Here is a 23,157-nt window from a genome sequence, read left to right on the forward strand (position 1 = left end):
CACGGGGGTTCAGGAAGTGAAGTACGATATTTTATTGACAGGAAATTGCTTTTATAGATCATACATTACAATGAAACCAATGTAGAAGGCGTAACAATTGATAAGAGAAACGATACTATAAGTGCGTAACCGAAAATGGGCGTAATAAGGAGTAAAAAGAAACATGATTGGTCATAATGTTGTGCATAGGTGGATCTATAAGATAATACTTGGCATAGATGCGCGCGCAGCAGCATGACGTGTAATTGACGTGCAACTAGGGGGTGAAGGGGACTTGACATTTAGCTCTACATGTGGAGACAAAAAGTCTGGGGGGTCAAGTCAACCTAATCCCAAATCATATCTAACATCCTATGTTTAAAGAACTATGTTATCCACAAGGAAGGACTCTCGGACAGAATCTATTCTATACTGACTGTGAGTGCGTGTACAAGCGTCTAAGTGTCTATATGAGATGCGAGGGGCAGAAAACTTTCCATGGCAACAGGGCTATGAATTACTTGTATGAGGACAGAAAGGCCGAGCCCTTTGCTTGGGAGCTAAAGGAAATGTTTACCCAAACTACTAGACAGGAATGCATCGGCTGAGGAGCAAAGTAGATAATTCGAAGGTGAAATACAGCTTCTTGGCAGGCAGGCGAAACTGGCCGAGGCAGGCACCGTTAGCTGCACAGGAAGTAGGACAAAGTTCATGGATGCAGATGCGGGCTCAAACTGATGCTGTCAGAGGCAGAGAGCAGGGAAAGGCTTTGAGGACAGAATCGGGCCTACTCTGCCTGAACTGTAAAAATGGAGTCACTTAGCCATAAAAAGTCGGTGGCCTTTCATACTTAGGAATCGAATATCCAGCCCATTGATGGCGGATCTGACAGAGGACATGTTGATGGTGGGCGCACATGTGTTTGCGTCATCAAAACTGGAACTGGAGGGAACATACATGTACTTGTGACATGCACATAGAACCGTTGGGGTCCAAGATAGGGGACATAACTGATCAGGAAAATCCACATTTCCACATTCCCTCCTTGTCCCCTACTTGCCCTTCAAGAGATATCGATCTTCATTAATCCATCGATTTGCTCATGGAGCATCATTTCTTCTTCTTTCTTCTTCCGGGATTTTGAACGAAAACCTTGATATGGAATACACGATGTGGCACACAGACCACAAATCGCTGGTCCACATTGCAGGCATAAGCAGCAACTGAATAGTATAAGAAGGCCAATACCTAGGAAGGACAGAACTCTCCATCCCCAGGCTGATATCACACTCCAAAACCACCCGGACCACGTCCAAGTGCCTGGATTCTCGTGTATCTGGCTCACAATCTTATGAAGGCGTGTTATAGCTTTATATACAGATGGCGAATTTTCTGGTATGAATATGCAGCAGCTGGATCCGATGACCCTACAAGCTCCGCCCCTATCGGCCAGGATGACGTCAAGGACAAGACGATTCTGAAGAACAACAATTTTCATCACTGATTGCTCCTCTGTCAGATTGCCTAGGGCGGCTATAGTCTCATTCACTACAGCTTCAAGAGTCTTGGTTAGTCTACGTATCAGCTTACTATTTGATATTGTACCTATATAGGGAAAGATACCTTTATTGAAATCTACATACTTGTCCCATGCCGTCTCAGTATAATCGACAACTGGGAGATCTCTTCGCTCTCTATTGTGTACTAAATGAACATTTCGATAATAATCAGGAGGAGCTAGGAAAACAGGTGGCAAAAGGAATGCTATGTAACAGGTACCATCCCAATCTAGAGGCAGACGCATATATGCGGTCTGACCACATATAAAGTAGGAATGGCGAGAAGCTCTAAATGAAGATTTACCTTGATCACTATATTCTACTGTAGTAACGCATTTGCTATGGCCCATATGTATGGAACCAACTTTTCTTACACATAATTCACCCTTAACTGGGAATACTGACATAGTGGGCAGAATTAGTTCAACTTCGGATTCGACATTCAGAATCATAAGATTAGGTGTAAAATTACCTAATCCATACACTTCATTTTCTAGATCAGTTCCTGTTCTACTGGGGTGACCCTCCTTATCTGGGTAACAGACTTTGAATAAAACTAGATTCAGATTTCCCCATATCCAATGGTGTTGATAAACTGCTGTGTCTGAGTCTATGGAATTTAGTAAACTAAACCATGCTCCACAGGAGCCATTATGTGTGAACGGATGGGGGAAGAAAGGCAGAACTCCTTTGTTATTCTGATAGGGAGGGAGTCGGCCACACACCCAACAATTAGTGGCATTACTAGTCTGATGGGAATGATGTAACATACTAATGAAAGTGTTATTACGCAGCGCAAGTCTATAGGATAATTCATGTGGGGGTAGGTCACTAAAAGAATGTTCGTCAGTTATATTAAAAATATGTTTAGAAACAGGATAATACATATGCAACAATATACTTGCAGTAATTATTATAAAACTCAAGAAAAACAAAATTAATAATGTCACTATACAGTGGCTACGCAGTGCTTTACAGTATGTATATCGTTTCAACATTGTTCTTGATTGTTCATGATTCAGACCTAAGGGATACATGTCGGGACAGATTCAACCGCTTCACCTAGGAGAGGACTTAAACAATCAAATCGTCCGACGGCCTGGGTCTAAGTTTTAGTTTGTAGAGGTCTGTGCTACTGGCCTCAGCCAGAGGTAACTTTGAGTCAATGGGTGAAGACACACGAGGAGGACTGTTTATATCTGAAGGAAGTCCATGAAATTTCTTGATGTGGCTTGAATGGATCCAACCTTTTCTTCCTTCGATCTTCACGGCTGTCCTTGTGGTCAACAGGACTAGCTTAGGTGTCTTCCACCTGGGCTCCAGTTGAGTCTTTCTGTCAAAGTTCCTCACAAGGACATAATCGCCCGGGATTACGTCATGGGGTTTCACCTCAGTGTTGTCAGGAAAGGCTGCAGCTACCTGTGAACGACAAGATTGTAGTGCAGACATCAAGGAAGCCAGGTAATCTGTCAGCATAGTACAATCAACATCAGTTATTTTACGGGGTATAGGCGTCCCCCACATATTCGGTGGTCTGCCGAAGATCACCTCATACGGGGAAAGCCCTGTTCGAGAGTGTGCTACCATTCTTATGTAAAATAGTGCAACTGGTAAGGCTACTATCCAGTCAACACCTTTCTCCTTACATATTTTAGACAATCTAATTTTCAAAATTTGATTATGTCGTTCCACGAGACCTGCTGCCTCGGGGTGTCGGACACAATGAAACTTCCACTGATATCCCAACAAAAGTGAGACATGTTTCATTAATTCGGATGAGAAAGGCTGGCCGTTATCTGAATATACAACACGTGGTAAACCGTACCGTGGGAAGAATTCTCGAACTAGCTGCTTGGCAGTGGTCGGGGCAGTGTAATCTGATACTGGGTACGCCTCAGTCCATCGGGAGAGAGCGCAGACAACTACAAGAACATATTTGAATCCTCGACATCGTTCCATCTGGATATAATCCATCTGGAGAGCTTCGAAAGGATGATCAGGAGTATGAAATCCACCCTGTTCTACGGGAACACTTTTTCCTGGGTTGAACTGACAACATATCATACAGGTACGGACTTTTTGTTTAGCTGCTGCTCGTAAATGTTTATTGAACCAAATGTGTTGAATGCTATCTAGCATAGCTTTCTCTCCTAAATGCGCCGGACTGTGAATTGTAGCTATAATGGCTTGGACCATAGAGTCAGGAAGAAACCATACAGATTTCTCCTTCGTCATCCATCCCTGATCTGTCTGGATCCCTCCTAGTTCAGTCCATTTCTTTATTTCTTCTGCTGTGGCATGTGACTGTATGTCAATTATGTCAAGCGCGGGATCCTTAATTGTCATACATTGTGTTGGTGTCGGGACTATTGGCTTTGTCATGTCGGATGTGTGAGTCTGAGCAGTCTGTTTAGCTGTTCTGTCAGCTAAATCATTGCCTTGAGAAATGATATCAGTAACCTTCGTGTGTGCTTTACATTTCATAATCGATATAGCAGTGGGCAGATGGATTGCGTCTAACAAAGCATGAATGAGAGACCCATGCTGAATATGGGTCCCATGAGAAGTTAAATAACCCCTCTCTCGCCAAAGCACCCCGAAGTCATGTACGACTCCAAATGCATAACGTGAATCAGTGTATATGTTAACTTTCTTATTTGTGGCTTGAATACAGGCTTGTGTTAGAGCAATAAGTTCTGCTGCTTGGGCTGACAAAGTATCTATACAGTTTGTTTCAATAACTTCAGTGTTTGTTGTAACTGCATACGCGGCCACTAAATCTCCTGTACTTGTTCTCATGCACGATCCATCTACATACAAAGTCAGGTCTGGATCTAACAACGGAACGTCTGTTAAGTCTTGTCTAGGTTTCGTCTTTATTTCAATAACTTCAACACAATCATGAGCTAGTGGGTCTGTTCCAATTACAGGTAAGAGTGTAGCAGGATTCAATGTATTACAACGTCGGATCTCTATGTGTGGCTGAAACAATGTCAGTTCATAACCGGTAAGTCTTGCTATGGTCAAGTGTTGTGTTTGCGTTCGGTTCACAAGAACTTCTACTGCATGTGGTACTTGTACTGTCAATGGATGTCCTAACACTATGGCATCGCTTTGTCTGATTGCTAAAGCTGTTGCTGCCACTGATTTCAGGCACGCAGGCAAAGCCTGAGCTACGGGATCTAATGTACTGGAAAAATAAGCACATGGCTTGCGTGATCCTGCTTGTTCCTGAGTGAGTACTGACAAGGCAGTACCTTCGCGTTCTGTAACAAAAAGTGTAAAATATTTGCTGTAACATGGTGTCGCTAAAACAGGTGCTTGACATAAAGCTTTCTTTAAGCTTTCAAAAGCTTGTGTATGTTCCTGAGTCCAAGGGAGGACAGTCGATGTGGCTGCCTCCTGTGTTGTCAACTGAATGAGTGGTTTTGCTAGGAATGCATATTGAGGGATCCACTGCCTACAATATGAAGTGAGGCCTATGAAAGCCCGCACCTCCTTTTGTGTCTGGGGTATTGACATGTTAGCAATTAACTGAATGCGATCTGGTGTAAGCTGCCTTCCCTCCTTGGACAGCGAGTGACCAAGATAAATAACTCGCTGGACACAGAATTGCAGCTTAGAAGGAGACACCTTGTGCCCCTTGTCGGCTAGAAAATGTAAAACTGTCAGAGAAGCCTTTTCACATTCGGGTTCGCTTCTAGCGGTGATCAGCAGATCATCGACATATTGAAGCAGTGCAGTATTAACTGGCATGTGTATACTGTCAAGTTCTCGTTTCAGTGCTTGGCTATAGATGCTGGGGCTTTCTGTGAATCCTTGAGGAGCGCGTGAGAATTTAAAACTGCGCCCATTCAAACTGAATCCGAACAAATATTGACTTTCCGGATCTATGGGGACGCTGAAAAAGGCATTCTTGAGATCAATTACAGTAAAGAATGTTGCTTCGGAATCAATTGCTGTCAATAATGATGAGATATCGGGGACCACAGGAAATTGTGGCACAATGCACTTGTTTAGTTCACGCAAGTCAATAACCAATCGATATACTGGCGGAGCAGTAGGATCAGTTCGTTTAAGAATCGGAATTATCGGTGAATAACATACATTGGAGTCTGTTTCTACAACTACTCCTTGGGCAATTAGCTCGTCAATGATTTTCAGCAAAGCCACTACAGCATCTTGCGGTAACTTGTATTGTCGCATTCGTGGTAGTACCACTCCTGCCTTTAATGTGACTCGGTATGGTGTAATGTTCATGCAACCAACATCAGTAGGGCCTTGTGCCCATAGATGTGGTGGTAAAGTCTGTAATCGGCGATCCATGTCTCTGGATACATAATGACCTTTAAAATCACGTAAAAACAATCTTACTCCTTCCGGAGAACAACAGATAATAGCCCCTAGGGCTTTTAATGTCTTTATACCTAACAAGTTTTCTGGACAGGATTTGGTAAGCAATAAATCAGTAGTTCGTGTCAAGGGACCAATCGTAAGTGGAAGTGGCTGTGATACCTCATTAACAATAGGCTTTCCTGAGAAACCAAGGGAAACATTTTGAGAGCCTGAGAGGGGTGCCCCTGGAACTTCACTACGCTTTATTGTTGTTCGACTTGCCCCTGTATCGAGTAAGAATTTTCTATCTTGACCTAATAATTCACTATGTACATAAGGTCCTTCTTGATCTACAGGAATCTCAATAAGGGGTAAGTCAACTCCCCTCTCTAGGCTAGTTCATGCGTAACGCTGATACTCAGGATATTCATATTGGGCAGTCTGATACATTTGTCGTGTTGTGGTTTGTGTGGCAGTAGCAGGCAACGGTGGTGCAGCTGGCACAAACTGTATGGGTTGTTGTGAGGCTGGCATAGACTGTTGCTGAGCTGGCATGGACTGTCCATGCTGCGTAGCTCCTTGTTCATTCTGATCCTGTCTGAGTGGTCGTGGTCTTTCTTTTGCAATACCTATAGCTATATTACGCTTCAGGACTTGACAATCGTGTACATAATGGCCTAGTTGTTTACAGTAATTGCACGTTCCTTTTACAGGAACTGCTGATTCTCCGGAATGCGTCACACCCTTTTTGTGACCATCCGCTGGTACTGTCTGAGAAACTAGCATTTTCATTTTTGTATCCTTCATACGTCTTTGTTCGTGTTCTTGTTCATCTCTAATTCTATTGTGATGATACTGTAACATTTGTAGCATTTGTGACGGAGTGTTACTTTGCCAGGTACTCTCGAATTTCAATATTCTATTCTTCACTGGAGGCAATGCATTTTCTACTAATTTTGTCACAAATAAATGTGGATACGACTCACTACTTGCTTTTATACCACTATTTACACCAAAACATTTTTCAAATCGGGCATAATAATCACTTGTGTCTTCATCATGCTTTTGTTTACAGGCTGAGATTGCACCCCAATCTTCCTTTTTCGTAGTTAATAAACGTGGCAGTACTTGTACTAGTAAACCTGGTAATGCTTTAACTTTATCCCCGAGCCCTGAACCTGCAGTTCGGGCCCTTTCTTCTGCTTCTAATGCTGTCCAATCTATCTTTTGGTCTCCCACTTCCCACTCTTTTTCTTTCAGTTTTTCATAAATGCCAGCAGGCATTAGTACCTTTAATATCGTCATAATATCAGGATAGGTATACTCTCCCATCAGTAACATGTCTTTAATTTCTCGGTGAAAACCCGCTGGGTCTTTGTCATGACTGGGTACTACTTTCTTCATTTCTAACAATTCAATTTTTGTTATGGGTGTGTATACAAATACACGGTGAAACTGATTGTCTTCGCCTTTTATTGGGTGCACTTCTCGTAGGGGATTTTGTCTATCCATATAATACGGCGTTCTTTCCTTGCTGGGCAGCGAGAAAGAATCCGGACTTACAAAAAGGACGTACTGTTTACGTGACACTAATATTTCTTTAATTAACTTGTTACTAGAACCTCTCCATCTGTTCGCGAGTAGTTCCGTTAATATATCAGGTAAAGGACCAGGATCAGCATGTTGGCTCTTATATAATATAAGGAGTTGCTGAATCATATAGATTCCAGCTAAACGTTGTTCATCTGGACTGAGGTTAAAAAACGTGTGTGCTACGGTCTCATCACCGTATTTTCCAGGACTGTCAATCCAGTGGACGGCTGATCTGGCTAATTCTTGCTCATCCATGGAATCGAGGAGGTGGTAACCCCTTCGTTCTCGGAGTATTTTATCTGCGGCTTGAAACAAATGTTCAGGAGACTTCAGATTTATTATAGGCGTCGGATACGTTCTGCTATTTTTTGGACATACAGAGTGTATGGGATCAGAAAAGCATCTAGTATTATTACAGGATCTTCCTCTACCTACATAGGCTATGGTCTCTGACTGTCTTACGGAATCCCCTGATTCGGACACTTCATCTTGCTCGAACTCGTCTGTTTCCAATCTTTCTTCATGAATATGTTCTATTTCTTTACGGATTTTTCGGCACATGGCTATTATACAGTTTTGCTTATCGTGTCTCCCTTCTGATATATTCTGGCTCCATCTTGTAAGAATAAGCATCGCATTCGGGTCTACCCCCGGTCGGTCTTGATTTCTGATCACGCAGTTTATGAGGAAACGTAACAGTTCCCCCTGTATCTCTACTTTCTGGAATTCCATAGCTCTATTAATACATTCTGGATCTCGCCCTGTTTGAACAAAATGATATATCTTATCTAGATGCGCAGTCATTCCCGGTAACTTCGCTAAATACCCTGCGGCTCGTCTGATGCGTAATGATGCCAGGACCATTTCGTCCTCTTTACCGACCACCGGGTCATATCTACAATCTATAAGAAGTTCCTTAAGCGCACGTTCACTTACGAATTTGGGTGTACGTGAATGCGCTGACTCTTGAAAAACAAGTTTATTTATTCTAGGTGGCGTAAAAGTATTGCTAGCACCTCCCGTGGCCCCATCTGGGGCGTCGGGTGTGAATGGATTCGTCGAACGTGACACAGCAACTATAGGTGTGGACACCACTGTAGAATCGATTGCGGAGACAGATGCGGAAACAGATGTGCTTGCCGAAGCTTGTGTCGGGACTTGCTGTTGCACAGGGACAGATACCTGATCTTGACGTTGAACCCCCCCGCCAGACGGTCTATGTGGTGCGGGGTTAGCATACTCGGGAGCTGCGTCGTCTAGATATGAGGAAAGAAAAACATCTTCTGCGGTTCTGGGATGTCCTTTAGGATGTACCTTAATTGGAAATAATGGGGGTGGCAAGTCTTTTGGCATCTCTGGAGCAGCCTTAGGTAATCCTTCGGCTAGAAGGGGATACATACCATTCATAAGGGCATTTCTTTGTCTATCTACTTGTTCTGATTTCACTCGGATACCTTCCTCAATTAATAGATTTTCTTGAACTTTATTTGAACTTTCTTTACTCCTCTCTTCTTGTCTACGTGCTTTTTCTGTACGTCTATGAGATTCTTTACGCCATAACTCAACAGCGTCTTTCTGTGACTGTCTGACTTTTCTTTTCCATAATTCTTCCTCGACTTTCATGATGCACTCTGCATCCCAGGTTCCCGCTGCGGGCCACCTTTGACTTTCTGGCAATCCCTTGGTATAATCTACCCATAAATCAAGAAATAATATGGCATCTAAGCCATGCTTGTGATACATAAAGTGCCCTGGAGTGTCCCTAGGAGGAATAGGAACTGCTTCTTCAAGCACCCCTTTTCTAGTAGTAATCTGTCTTAACTTCGAAAAGAGCGGCATATTGACAACTGATCTGATACCTGGTCTTGAACACACTTAATACGAAAAACACAATAATGAACAATCACTCATACCACAATATGCAGGACATTTTAACACATTAAATATTGAACATAAAACATTATTAAAAATGACCAACAATGATGACAGTCTGCATAACTAATCACCAAGCAGAATTCTCGACAATAACTAGATACTTCGGAATACTTGATATACTGCTAAACAGTACATATACACTGCTAAACAGTGCAGACCGGATTTGTGTACCCAAATCCGTCTTGACCGGCACAACCTATGTGCGCGTCAACACGCCTCCCCGGCGATGGTACTCACCGGGTAGCTCCTTGAAACGGAAGGCCTCGGAGAATGAACTGGACTCGATGACTGTGGACATCGGACCCTCTGGACATCGGGATTTCGAAAAACCTGGTGGGCCTCTGTATACCTCGGATCTTGCTCTCTCAGCTAGGCTCTGGTCGGGATACTTCGCACTTCTCACCGCCTCGTCTGGGTTGATCGCAGCCTCAGTCGCCCCCGCTTGACCGGAGGGAGCTACAGGAAATCCTGCTGGTACGCGTTATGGTCCGTCCAGCTGTGGCAGGAGACCGGGCCTGCAACGCACCGCCGGCGCGTGAGATGAGAAAGTGTCCCTATTCGGGCGCCATTATGTGGTAAATATTCTTTTACCTGGACTGAATTTCATACGGAGTCTTAAATAAAATAGCTCAGAATAATAAGAGGCAGAATCCGTGGTATAAGAGGTTTCTGAATGGGCTTTATTACAAAATGGCCGACTCGAGTCGCGGCCTTCAGGTTCCGTCACCACGGGGGTTCAGGAAGTGAAGTACGATATTTTATTGACAGGAAATTGCTTTTATAGATCATACATTACAATGAAACCAATGTAGAAGGCGTAACAATTGATAAGAGAAACGATACTATAAGTGCGTAACCGAAAATGGGCGTAATAAGGAGTAAAAAGAAACATGATTGGTCATAATGTTGTGCATAGGTGGATCTATAAGATAATACTTGGCATAGATGCGCGCGCAGCAGCATGACGTGTAATTGACGTGCAACTAGGGGGTGAAGGGGACTTGACATTTAGCTCTACATGTGGAGACAAAAAGTCTGGGGGGTCAAGTCAACCTAATCCCAAATCATATCTAACATCCTATGTTTAAAGAACTATGTTATCCACAAGGAAGGACTCTCGGACAGAATCTATTCTATACTGACTGTGAGTGCGTGTACAAGCGTCTAAGTGTCTATATGAGATGCGAGGGGCAGAAAACTTTCCATGGCAACAGGGCTATGAATTACTTGTATGAGGACAGAAAGGCCGAGCCCTTTGCTTGGGAGCTAAAGGAAATGTTTACCCAAACTACTAGACAGGAATGCATCGGCTGAGGAGCAAAGTAGATAATTCGAAGGTGAAATACAGCTTCTTGGCAGGCAGGCGAAACTGGCCGAGGCAGGCACCGTTAGCTGCACAGGAAGTAGGACAAAGTTCATGGATGCAGATGCGGGCTCAAACTGATGCTGTCAGAGGCAGAGAGCAGGGAAAGGCTTTGAGGACAGAATCGGGCCTACTCTGCCTGAACTGTAAAAATGGAGTCACTTAGCCATAAAAAGTCGGTGGCCTTTCATACTTAGGAATCGAATATCCAGCCCATTGATGGCGGATCTGACAGAGGACATGTTGATGGTGGGCGCACATGTGTTTGCGTCATCAAAACTGGAACTGGAGGGAACATACATGTACTTGTGACATGCACATAGAACCGTTGGGGTCCAAGATAGGGGACATAACTGATCAGGAAAATCCACATTTCCACACAGTCTGACCTGATGAAGGCACTAATCTGTGTCCACTCCTCGGACAGAGGCTCTCATGATAGTCTGCTCTAAATATGGTACTGACCCATGTCCACTGCTCACCTAGAGCCTCTTGTGCCAGTCCGATCTAATGATTGAAAGAGCTTATGTATGTTCACAGCTTACACAGACCCTTTTGTGCCAGTCTGACCTAAAGATGGCATTGATGCTCATTCGTAACTGGAGTGTCAGGCACTTGGAGTGGTGGCACTTTGTACTTTAATCTGTATTCTCATTGTGGTGGCTGAACAGCAAAAGGAGAAAACAATATTCTGAGAGTGAAAGTTTCTCCATTTATTTATCATTATTCATTTATCCATGCCAGTCTGCCCATACATACATACATACAAAAAATAATAACAATAACAAGAGGCAATTGAGAGGCACTTCTGAGGAAAAGCACTTCCTGATGTATTAGGCAGAGAGTTTGTTATTCCATAACTTGCAGCATGTTTCCCCAGCCTGCATTCATGCCAACATTTTAGAAGAAGTAAGAGGGAGATTTAAAAAATAAATAATCAGGAGAATGTGTTTTACCCATTGACGTCTATTGAAGCAAAGGCCATTTCAGGCGAGAGAGAGACACAATATGATTTTTTTTGTTTAAAAAATCGAGAGCCTCCTACCATATTCGGGTCTAATGACCTGTACGAGCCTGGCCTCTCATTAGTAACCAAGACCACCTCTTTGTGCTGCAGCCACTATGTTTAGTAAAGAGATATTTTTCCAGCCATGTTTTAAAAAATACTATTGACCCCAGCTTGAGACACGCAGAAATCCTTTACATGCATTAGGGCAGAGAACATCAGGAAATATATTTTTTGGGGCATCAGTAGTATGTAGCAGCAACACCCTTTAACATGGCCGCATTCTTGACCTAAAGTTATTGCCTGTCTTTGTTGCCTCTGTTTTTCAAGTACCACAAGAGGGATGGGTAACCCAATAACCCCAGGGGAGCCAGGGTGTCAGTAATGCCAGCAAGGGGACCACCTTCTTTGAAGGCATGTTGATGTCTTTGGGGGGTGAAATGACACAGGTGAGATGGCAATGGAAATACATCAAACTAAAGAGCCCCACTAATCCCCGGCAGGAGACTGGAGTAAATACATCAAGTTATAAAGAGCCCCACTAATCCCCGGCAGGAGACTGGAGTAAATACATCAAACTTTAAAGAGCCCCACTAATCCCAGGCAGGAGACTGGAGTAAATACATAAAGTTAAAAGAGCCCCACTAATCCCCGGCAGGAGACTGGGGTAAATACATCAAGTTATAAAGAGCCCCACTAATCCCAGGCAGGAGACTGGAATAAATACATCAAGTTATAAAGAGCCCCACTAATCCCCGGCAGGAGACTGGAGTAAATACATCAAGTTATAAAGAGCCCCACCAATCCCCAGCAGGAGTCTGGGGTAAATACATCAAACTTTAAAGAGCCCCACTAATCCCAAGCAGGAGACTGAGGTAAATACATCAAGTTATAAAGAGCCCCACTAATCCCAGGCAGGAGACTGGAGTAAATACATAAAGTTATAAAGAGCCCCACTAATCCCCGGCAGGAGACTGGGGTAAATACATCAAGTTATAAAGAGCCCCACTAATCCCAGGCAGGAGACTGGAGTAAATACATAAAGTTATAAAGAGCCCCACTAATCCCCGGCAGGAGACTGGAGTAAATACATCAAGTTATAAAGAGCCCCACTAATCCCCGCCAGGAGATTGGGGTAAATACATAAAGTTATAAAGAGCCCCACTAATCCCTGGCAGGAGACTGGAGTAAATACATCAAGTTATAAAGAGCCCCACTAATCCCCGGCAGGAGACTGGAGTAAATACATCAAGTTATAAAGAGCCCCACTAATCCACGGCAGGAGACTGGAGTAAATACATAAAGTTATAAAGAGCCCCACTAATCCCCGGCAGGAGACTGGAGTAAATACATCAAGTTATAAAGAGCCCCACTAATCCCCAGCTGGAGACTGGAGTAAATACATCAAGTTATAAAGAGCCCCACTAATCCCCGCCAGGAGACTGGAGTAAATACATCAAGTTATAAAGAGCCCCACTAATCCCCGGCAGGAGACTGGAGCAAATACATCAAGTTATAAAGAGCCCCACTAATCCCCAGCTGGAGACTGGAGTAAATACATAAAGTTATAAAGAGCCCCACTAATCCCCGCCAGGAGACTGGAGCAAACACATCAAGTTATAAAGAGCCCCACTAATCCCCGGCAGGAGACTGGAGTAAATACATCAAGTTATAAAGAGCCCCACTAATCCCCGGCAGGAGACTGGAGTAAATACATCAAGTTATAAAGAGCCCCACTAATCCCCGCCAGGAGATTGGGGTAAATACATAAAGTTATAAAGAGCCCCACTAATCCCTGGCAGGAGACTGGAGTAAATACATCAAGTTATAAAGAGCCCCACTAATCCCCGGCAGGAGACTGGAGTAAATACATCAAGTTATAAAGAGCCCCACTAATCCACGGCAGGAGACTGGAGTAAATACATAAAGTTATAAAGAGCCCCACTAATCCCCGGCAGGAGACTGGAGTAAATACATCAAGTTATAAAGAGCCCCACTAATCCCCAGCTGGAGACTGGAGTAAATACATCAAGTTATAAAGAGCCCCACTAATCCCCGCCAGGAGACTGGAGTAAATACATCAAGTTATAAAGAGGCCCACTAATCCCCGGCAGGAGACTGGAGCAAACACATCAAGTTATAAAGAGCCCCACTAATCCCCGGCAGGAGACTGGAGTAAATACATCAAGTTATAAAGAGCCCCACTAATCCCCGGCAGGAGACTGGAGTAAATACATCAAGTTATAAAGAGTCCCACTAATCCCCGATAAGAGATTTGGGTAAATACATAAAGTTGTAAAGAGCCCCACTAATCCCAGGCAGGAGACTGGGGCAAATACATCTTTTGTGAAACATTATATCCACGATTACTGATAAAGTTCACATTTTCTTCAGTTTACCTTTTCTTTGCTCTGTAGCACCATGTAGTCTAAATGCCCTGACCTTTCACACATCTTCTCTCCCCAGAATCAAGGAAGTTGAACCCAACCATCTACAAAGGTAAGTTCCATTTTCTCAGTGAAAAGAATGCATTGAGTAATTATAATATGTTACGTTGAAGTTGGGTGGATAAGAGTGCCTTAAAATTTGAAGTAAGGATTACTCTTTATGCCTATCCTTATGTAAACCATGAAAATGAATTTCTTCTTAAACAAAAACAATTACAACTTTTACAAACAGCATCATTGTCCTGAAGATTACTGAGGAAACTTCTGGGTACTCTGGTAAGTACTATTGCGTACACTGGATATATCCAAGAGGGATTCAAAATAGGTGTTCATGGCCCACAGGAGAGCTTTTACTCATGAAGGAGTTACAATGTGATGAACTAAAGAAAATAAACAAATCATATATAAAAACATGGGCTGATATTATGTTATCATTACCTGAATCAGATAACATCTGTGTGTTGTAGGGTCAAAAATCCCATCCCTAGAAGAAATATGCTTGCCTGCTCCTCATTTTATCATTCTGACAGACCTGGTGTGTGTTCCTGTACATGAGTCTCGTATCACAAACCCCTTGGTAGGTGCTCGATAATACCTTTGAATGTTGTTAATCAAAGATTTGGGAGACTTTGCTGGAGGGCATGGCCACCCAAAGAGGTACTACTTTTATCAGGAGTAACTCCCAATCCTGTGACCTGATTGGTAGAAGGTCTTGTTTGGTCTGTAGCCATGGTGTACAAGCCTTGTTTCTTGCACCCCTTCCTGTGTAAATGTCTGTTGCCTGTCGTGTGTCATGACTGGACCCCTCCACATTCTCCTAATGTATGCACAAACTAGTGATTGGATACATGAGCGTTGGTGCAGCCCCAATGAGGGTCCACCAGTATGCATCTAGCACCTGAGGTTTTAGGGTGCTCATCGGAAGTAATGGCTGTCAGAGCTGCTGTCTGGCATTCTGTGCTTGTCCTCGTCCACTGATTGCCACCACTCCCTCCGACCACAGCCTTTATGAAGGCGCAGTACATGTCTTTATTAGGTTCACCGAAGAAGTCAAGATTATGGGCCAAATGTTTTAAACTTTCATGCAAGGCAGAATGACAACTGGCTGAGCTACTGAAGTAAGGAGGAGACGAGAAGACTTCGAGGTAAGTAAAAGTGGATTTATTTTCAATCAGTGAAATACCCACGACTGAGCACTCCCACCGCGTACCAAGATCTCTGCCAACTGATTAACGTTTGCAGAATCATGGCACGCAAAGAACAGAGTTGGATTGTGGAACCATATTCAAACAACAATATAGAGCGAGACACCCTTGCGCTGGCTACAGCGCGAGGATGCCTCCAAGCAAAGTAAGAAAGAAGCTACTTCTCCCGCCCCCCAAAGAACAGAAGGAAAAGGACAAGGAGGCTGAAGAAAAATATGTGGCAAAAACATGGAAAGCATAACTTTAAAGTGAATGCATAAGGAAAAGTCCTAGTTGCAAATTCATGAAAAAACATAATCATTGAACCTAGAGGGTAATCTTCTTCTATGAGATACCAAATCATCAGATCGTACAGGAAAACCTGCGACATCAAAACAGCCTCAGGGACAGGACATTCATGCTGACTGACATATGAAGGTGAACATTAAGAGGGAAAACCTCCCCCAGTATCTCGTTCTCGCACAGGTGGTGAAACACAAAAAGTGGGATCACGCAACCAACTAGTCCAGACACAATGTTCAACCTCTTGTTTAGACAACTGCATTAAAGACTTAACCTGTGATTCGGAAAGATGAACAAGCGATCTTTTATTCCACCACCCCTTACTACCAAGGAGTGCTGAACCTTTGCTTACACCGGTGACATGAACAGGGGCAGAAAATGTAGACTAACCCTTAGGAACTTTTTTGAGATTTTTGATAAGAACCCAATCATTGACTTTCATCTCCATATTATTAAACATTTTACCTGAATCATGTTAAGACTTCATAAGATTTTGCTTACTCAACACTCGAGACACAAGACCTTTGTTACAGGGGCCACCCTTATCATGCTTGGTTTGTGGCCAATTGGGACACAAATTGCTGTGGGCGTTTCTGCCCCTCAAAAGGGTAAGAGGAGGAACTCCTGTAGTGCAGTGAAGCAAAATATTCTAAGACCATTATTTAGCCTCAACACAATCTTGAACGTCTTGACCAGATGAAAGGGTTGCTTGAATGGGGTCCTTAATTAACCTGTTCACCCTTTCGACCAAACCATTAGACGCTGGAGAATAAAAAGTTACTTTATAATGAGTAACATAGTTTTCATTTAAAAATATACACATCTTGAGCGAGACAAAATGTGTACCATTGTCAGTTACAATAATAGATGGGGAACTTTCTTCAGAAAAAACATTTTTCAAACACTTGATGGCATTAGAGGTCCTGGCTGAGTCACAGAACATATGACAAATCCATTTAGAATGGCAGTCAACCATGAGAATGAGAAACTTAAGGTTATGCGGTAAAACATCATACGGTCCAGAAAAATCTAGGTCAACCTTGTCCCAAGGTCTGTTGGGAAAAGGAACAGGGTGCAATGGTGTACTCATCAATTTCCATTTTTATCTGATAAAAGACATTCAATGCATGAATGAACACAAACTTTGACCTGGGATTCCAAGGATGGCCACCAATAGTACAATTTGATTAGTTGAGAGGTTTTGGTAACACCTAAATGACCATGGTGTGCAGATTTGAGGATGTTGTTCCTGGGACTTGATGGAGGAAGAAAGGAATTATGTTGCATGACCATACCATTGACCAGGGATACCTCAGATGCCACCATGGCAAAAGCTTTCAACTCAAAAGAAAGTTTCTGCTCTCGATCCACCCCTTGACAATGTACTCCATAACCTGTTTGAGAATTTCATCTTTGCTGTAAGCCTCTGACCATGACTGTTCAGTAAGGTTGGGGCATTCTTTGACAGCGTCTAAAGCTGCCACAACACATTCTGTGTGTTCAAAATCCTCAAGATCAGAATCATCGAGATAAGCCATGCTTGAGAGACAGTCAGCCCTGAAGTTCTTACCACCAGCATTGTGCTTAATGGAAAAGTGAAATTCATGTAAACGTGAAAGTAATCTAACCAATCTGGTGGAAGCCTTGCCAAGCCCTGTACCATTGAGTAAAGCAGTAAGGGGTTTATGGCCAGTAAAAAGGTCAACTTCATGTCCCAAAATGTAATTTTTTAACTTATCAATTTCCCAAACACATACGAGGGACTTGCGTTCAATAGTACTGTTATGAGTCTCAAAGGGTTTGAGACTTTTTGAAGAAAAGGATATGTTGTGTTCCTTTCCAGATACCCATTGACCTAGGACTGCACCCAACCCTGTGAGACTGGCATCCACCGTGATGAAAGATTTATAGCCATCTTGAAAAGTGTGTAAAGCAGGTGCCTCAACAATGAATTTCTTGATTTGGTTGAAGGAGAAGGAGACTTCGTCAGACCAAACAAATTTTGAACCCTTGCGCAGGAGAGCACGCAATGGTTCAACTGTTTGATCATTACCCTTAACAAATGACCGAAGAGTATCTTTGTCTTTGGGAGGAACAGAATGGCTAATGGCCTTGATATGGGAGAACTTGGGCTTGATGTCCTTGGTTGACAAGGTATGACCTAAGTAATCCGGTTATTGGGTACCAAAATGCCTGCTTCATGTAATTTCCTTAAAACTTTAGTCAAATTGTTCAAGTTTGTTTCCAAATTTTCTGCAAACTCCAGGATATCATCTTGATAGGCCTGGACCCCCGGCATGTCTTTGAAAAGATTATCCATCAACTTCTTAAAGACACTAGCTGCGGTGGCCTGGCCAAAAGGTAATCTGAGATACTTATAAACCCCGAAAGATGTGACAAAAGTAGTCAACTCTTGAGAATCCACTGTAAGGGTTATTTGGTGATAAGCTGAACGAAGGTCAATGATAAAAAAAAACTTTGCCCCGCCCAAACTGGCAAGAAACTCATTAATCTTGGGAAGGGAATGGCACCCAGATTTTTTTCTGACAATAACAATGGGAGATACCCATTCTGAGGAGTCACCAGGTGCGATAACCCTTTCATCACACAATGACTTGAGGACTGACTTAAGCTCACCTCTAGCACAAAGTGCACAAGGATAAACTCTGTGAACAATGGTTTGGGCATCTGGCTTAAGTCTAATCTGATGTTGAAAACCTTTAACAGACGTCCAGGGGAGACTTCTGTAGTCCTCTGGTGAGCGGGGTTTTCTTTACATTCAAAAGGTTCAAAAAGCTTGCAAAAAGAGTTTGTTTAAAAAGTTCATGGTCTTTTTTCCAACACTTGGGTCTTATTTAGTATTATGGACGTGGTCGCTAAAGAGTTGGTGGGCTTCTGTAAAGGTGGTCCACTTCAGTGACTCAATTGCAGACCTGTTGGAATATAGCTGTTGTTTGTGGGTTAGTTCAGAAAACATTCGCATCCCTACATGTGAGTTGTATGACAGAATCACGCACTCCTAAACCACACGTGGCTTAACAACACAGTCACTATCATGACTGCGTTGTTACCGCGCATTGCTTTAACACACAAGTCATTAGAACTACTTGCTTTAGTGGGGCGCTGGACTATGGAATATTATTTTTTATTCCAAGTCCAGTCGGTGTATTAATAGGGAGGGTGTTGGACTGTATTCCAACACTAGTCCAACACCGTATTCCCTAAGGAAGTCATTGTAGCAACTTGCGTTCTAAAGTAATGCGTGGGAACTATGTTTTCAATGTAGTGCCCATGCTGTAAAGGCACTGTGTGGTTTAAACTGCGTGGTAAATGTTGTTTGCCCTACATGTGTCTTCATCAATCTGCAGTGAAGGTTCCTGTGCCTTTCTTTTTGGGGTGCGCTTTTTACATACATTTGTGCAATTTTAGCAGTGAGTGATTATTCATGGATCGCCTTAATTTTTACTTATAGATCGTTTGTCGACTCACCTCACCATGACAGAAAAGGATACAAGGGGGTGTTATATCAATGTGGGTTGTGTCTTTTGACCTACACAGGCATGGGGTGACATAAAAAGAGGGGGCATGTCGCAATTGGGTGTTGTTCACCATCGCAATGTGCCCTGAGGTCACATGTGTACCACTCAAGTCTTGATACGCGTCATGCAGTGTGATTCTCCCTAGTGGGGCTAGTTGACTTGACTATGCCCTTTTTCTAGAGGCTTCTTTTTGTGCTGGTTTGGGGGTTCTCTTTATGGATCTTAGGGCCCTTCCCTATGTCTTCATCTGATTTGCTGTCTCCATGACTGTACTCTGGAAGGGGTCAAAAAGCTGTTTCACATTCCCCGTGTGTTTCTGATGTGGTACTGTCTGAGATTGGCCTTATCACCTCTCCCAGACGGAGTGTTTAAGGCCTTGTGAGATGGTGTAGCAGGCACGATTCAGTGGTGAGTGTGTTTCTGAGAATCTAACATGAAGTTGTGATGACATTTAGCAGATTCTGTTCTTCCTAGCATCCCCATCTACCTTGGACCAGAACTTATCCAAGATTTTTTGGGCCTGCTTCCCCGGCTCTGGACAGGGACTTTTAACTGGCAGAATTATAATTTTGCTGCTTTGGAAGGACATGACCTGGTGAGCAGGCTTTTGGATGTTTGAAAAACCTTGAGGGAAAGGAGGAGGCATAATATTGCTACAATGAGGGTCCAGTGCACTATGCAATGCTTTGCAATCTGTCAGACTCTGTGCACGTGCTATTGAGGTTATGGTGTCTTCATCATCCCAAATGTGCAAGAAACCTGGCTCCCGACACTAGAACATTACTTCATTTTGGAACTGAAAGGGGGCCCGGTGAGAGGCCCAAGAATTGGGTCCTTTTGATTTGGTTATTGGAACCCATCCCAATTAGACATGTGTGGACAGGGAGTGGCTCTGCCCCTTTTTCAGATGGCTTACCCCCCCGGGGTGTGGCTAGCCAACCCCTCCCTGGGGGATCAACAGCAGAGTGAGGCCAAGGCTCCTGCAGGTCCCAAAAGGAGGACTCTAGTGCGGATTCCTGGTCCACAAATCATACAACAGCCCTGAGTTTTCCTAAAAGCATGTAAAAGGCATGAATTCCTAATGTTATCTCACTGCTTTCTGTTTTTGAAACAGATTTTGAAGCGTGGGTGGAGTGGATGTTTTTCATTTGGGTTTGAATTTAGTTTGCATTTGGGTTTTGCGACTGTGTAAGGCCTTTGTATAACAAGACAGTTGCCCCTCCCTCCGTGGTTTTGGCCCCAGTCTTTGTTGGGCTGGGCTTTCTATCTGTGGTTGCTGTTGCCCTGTGTTCGTCCAACTACCTGACCCGTGTTACGGTGGTACAGTGGTTGTCTGACTTCACTGTAGATGAGTGTAAGGGGCATTTGGGTTACCCTGGGATTGGTTTTGTGGATGGGGATTTTGCAGCGGTAGGCACAGAGCAACGCACTCTCCACCTGAGAAGAGCAGAGGTAGGCACAGAGTGCCGCTCGGAGATGTGTCCGAGCCAGAACTAGAGTGGAGGTTTCTGCCTGAGACTCAAGCCTCACTAGATTGGCAGGGCAGGAGAGGGGCTGACCAGAAAATAAGAGTTCAAGGTAGCCTGCTGAAAATTCAATTAAGATGCAGGAGAATAAACATGGCACCTATGCGGGCACAAAAGGAGAGCAGTGACAAAGACGTCCGCTAATCCCCCCGGACATGCGGGATAGACAAACCGGCCCCAAGGGAGATAGTGACCAGAAAGGAAGGTGCGATCTTTGAGTGACCATTTTGTCATCTGCTAGCCAGTTAGACCAAAAGGGAGGGTCGGTATGATAGACCCTGGTCGAAAGAGTGATCCTTTGAACCAGAGGACATGGCCATTTTGGAAGACTGTATCTGGTGCGGATGGGGAGATCCCAAGTGTAACTTCTCCTACATGCAGGATTGCCTAGGAAGATGTGAGCTTTAAGTTGAGGAGAAAGTTAAGCCTGGGCAGACTTCCACATCCGCTATGTGGAACTCCGCAAAGTGACCAAAAAACTCTACCGTGCTATGCCGAGCTCCGCTATCCGCAGATTCCATTAGGTTGTGCCATTTATGCCAATATTTAGCGCTGGGTGTTTGTCCTGTGCTGTAAAATCAGTGCAAACTGCACCATGCGGACTGCAAGAGGGTGCTGATTCTTTCTGCTGCCCGAGTAGATGTTCTACTTGAGTGGTTGCTTCCTCAAACCCAACAGAAGGTTTCTCAATGTGAGCGGTCACGGCCATCTCCGACCGCCCGTGTTGAGAAATCTTGCCAGGAGGTGGTCTGGAATCCATTTTTTTGGAACTCTGTGTGCTCCGTGGAGTGTGGAAAACACTGCATGCCCTGCAAATGGAGTGAAGGTCGCCGCCCAGACCTAGAGAAAGCAGAGCTACCCAAAGCCAAAGTATGCCCGCTTTTGCAGGAGGGCACATCAATTACCATCTATAGGGAGGAAATGCCTGTACACAGTCGCAAGAGTTCATCAACTCAAGGAGAATTCCTCCACAGGCAATGTTCCCTTTAAATGATTTATGAGGACTAATTTAATTTTAGATGTGTTGATCCCCAGGCCACGTGTGGAACAAAACTCTCAAAGCAAGTCAAAAGTTTCTGTTGTCTGCTCGATGTCTTGGACATCAACAAAGTGTCATTCACGAATAAAAGGATTGTTACTTTAGTTTCTGCGAAGCGTCCGTGTCTTACTGGGTTAGGAAGGGGACTATGCCACTAAGGAATAACAAAAACAATGTGGGCACCAGTAAGCAGCCCTGGCTCACAGATCTAGAAACAGATATCCTATTTATCAACTGGTCTTGATCTCCCCACCTGACATGTGCATAGTTATCCTTGTGTAGGTGTATCACTAGTGAAAGAATATTGGGAGTCATTGCGATGTCTGGGAGAGCCTTCCATAGACCAGTCTGAGGAACTAAGTCAAAAGCTGACTTTAAATCTACAAAGGCAACATAAAGGTTGCCCTTGCCAATTGTGACCATTCTCCAGTATAACAACAAAAACCAAGAAACGTAATCTATTATGGACATTTTCCTGTGAAATCCAGCTTGAAACTTGCTAAGGATGTCATGATCATACGTCTAGTCCTGATTTTCCCTAAAAAACACATTGGAAAAAAAACTTTCTGTAGGCAATTTATTAGACCGATTGGCCGATAGTTGCTTGGTAAGGATCTGTCTCCCTTTTTATATATTGGTACAACAATAGCACCCTTCCAGATATCAGGGATTGGTCCCTTGCTGCAGTAGTGTTAGCAATTAAGAGGATGTAACTAGACCAGGCTTCTCGATCACTTATAAACAAGTCAGCCGAGACACCATCCAGACCGGGGGCCCTGCCACATGTGACAGTGTTGAGTGATTGAGCAACATCAGAGAGTGCAAACATTTGGGTAGAAGAGGGACTAGGCCAGATGCATGGAACAGGATGCAGTTCATGAGCTAGGCTAGTAAAATCAGCAGAATACAATTGACTAAACTAGTCTGCTCAGTCTGCAGGAGCGATGTTCATAGAAATGTCCAGTTCAGTCATAGCTGAACCAAGGGCAACCAATGACCAGCATTTAGAGCATTTCTTAGAAAAACATTCATCCTTTCAGGCTCTCCACCTCTGGTCGTCCCAATTCTACTTAGCTTTAAAGATGGTCATCTTCTAGACTTTCCTAAGTATGGAAATTTGAGCTGTGTTCTTGGATTTTATATCTTTAACCAGTGAAAGATTTAATACACAACATTCCTTGGTATATCAGTAATGTTTCCCTCTAGTTCTATTGCTTCTAGGTGTATTGGTGATAGAAAAGTGCACAACTACTCTTTCAAATAAGTCAGTGCGAGATGATATCAGCTGATTTGCGATGATAAGGTGGCCTTCCTCAAACCTGTATGAAAAGATTTGAGGTCAACATTCA

General features: G+C 43.6%; 1 protein-coding gene across 1 annotated transcript in view; it reads left to right on the plus strand.

The window, feature by feature from the left end:
* LOC146863552 (CD5 antigen-like) overlaps positions 1-23,157 on the plus strand; it is a 1,073,239-nt gene that overhangs the window by 937,916 nt on the left and 112,166 nt on the right. Inside the window, exon 6 of the mRNA XM_085643018.1 lies at positions 14,237-14,269. Coding sequence (XP_085499144.1) covers positions 14,237-14,269 — 33 coding nt within the window. The remainder of the gene's footprint in view (positions 1-14,236; positions 14,270-23,157) is intronic.

The sequence above is a fragment of the Triturus cristatus genome, chromosome 2_2, assembly GCF_964204655.1.
Source record: "Triturus cristatus chromosome 2_2, aTriCri1.1, whole genome shotgun sequence".
NCBI classification, from domain to species: domain Eukaryota; kingdom Metazoa; phylum Chordata; class Amphibia; order Caudata; family Salamandridae; genus Triturus; species Triturus cristatus.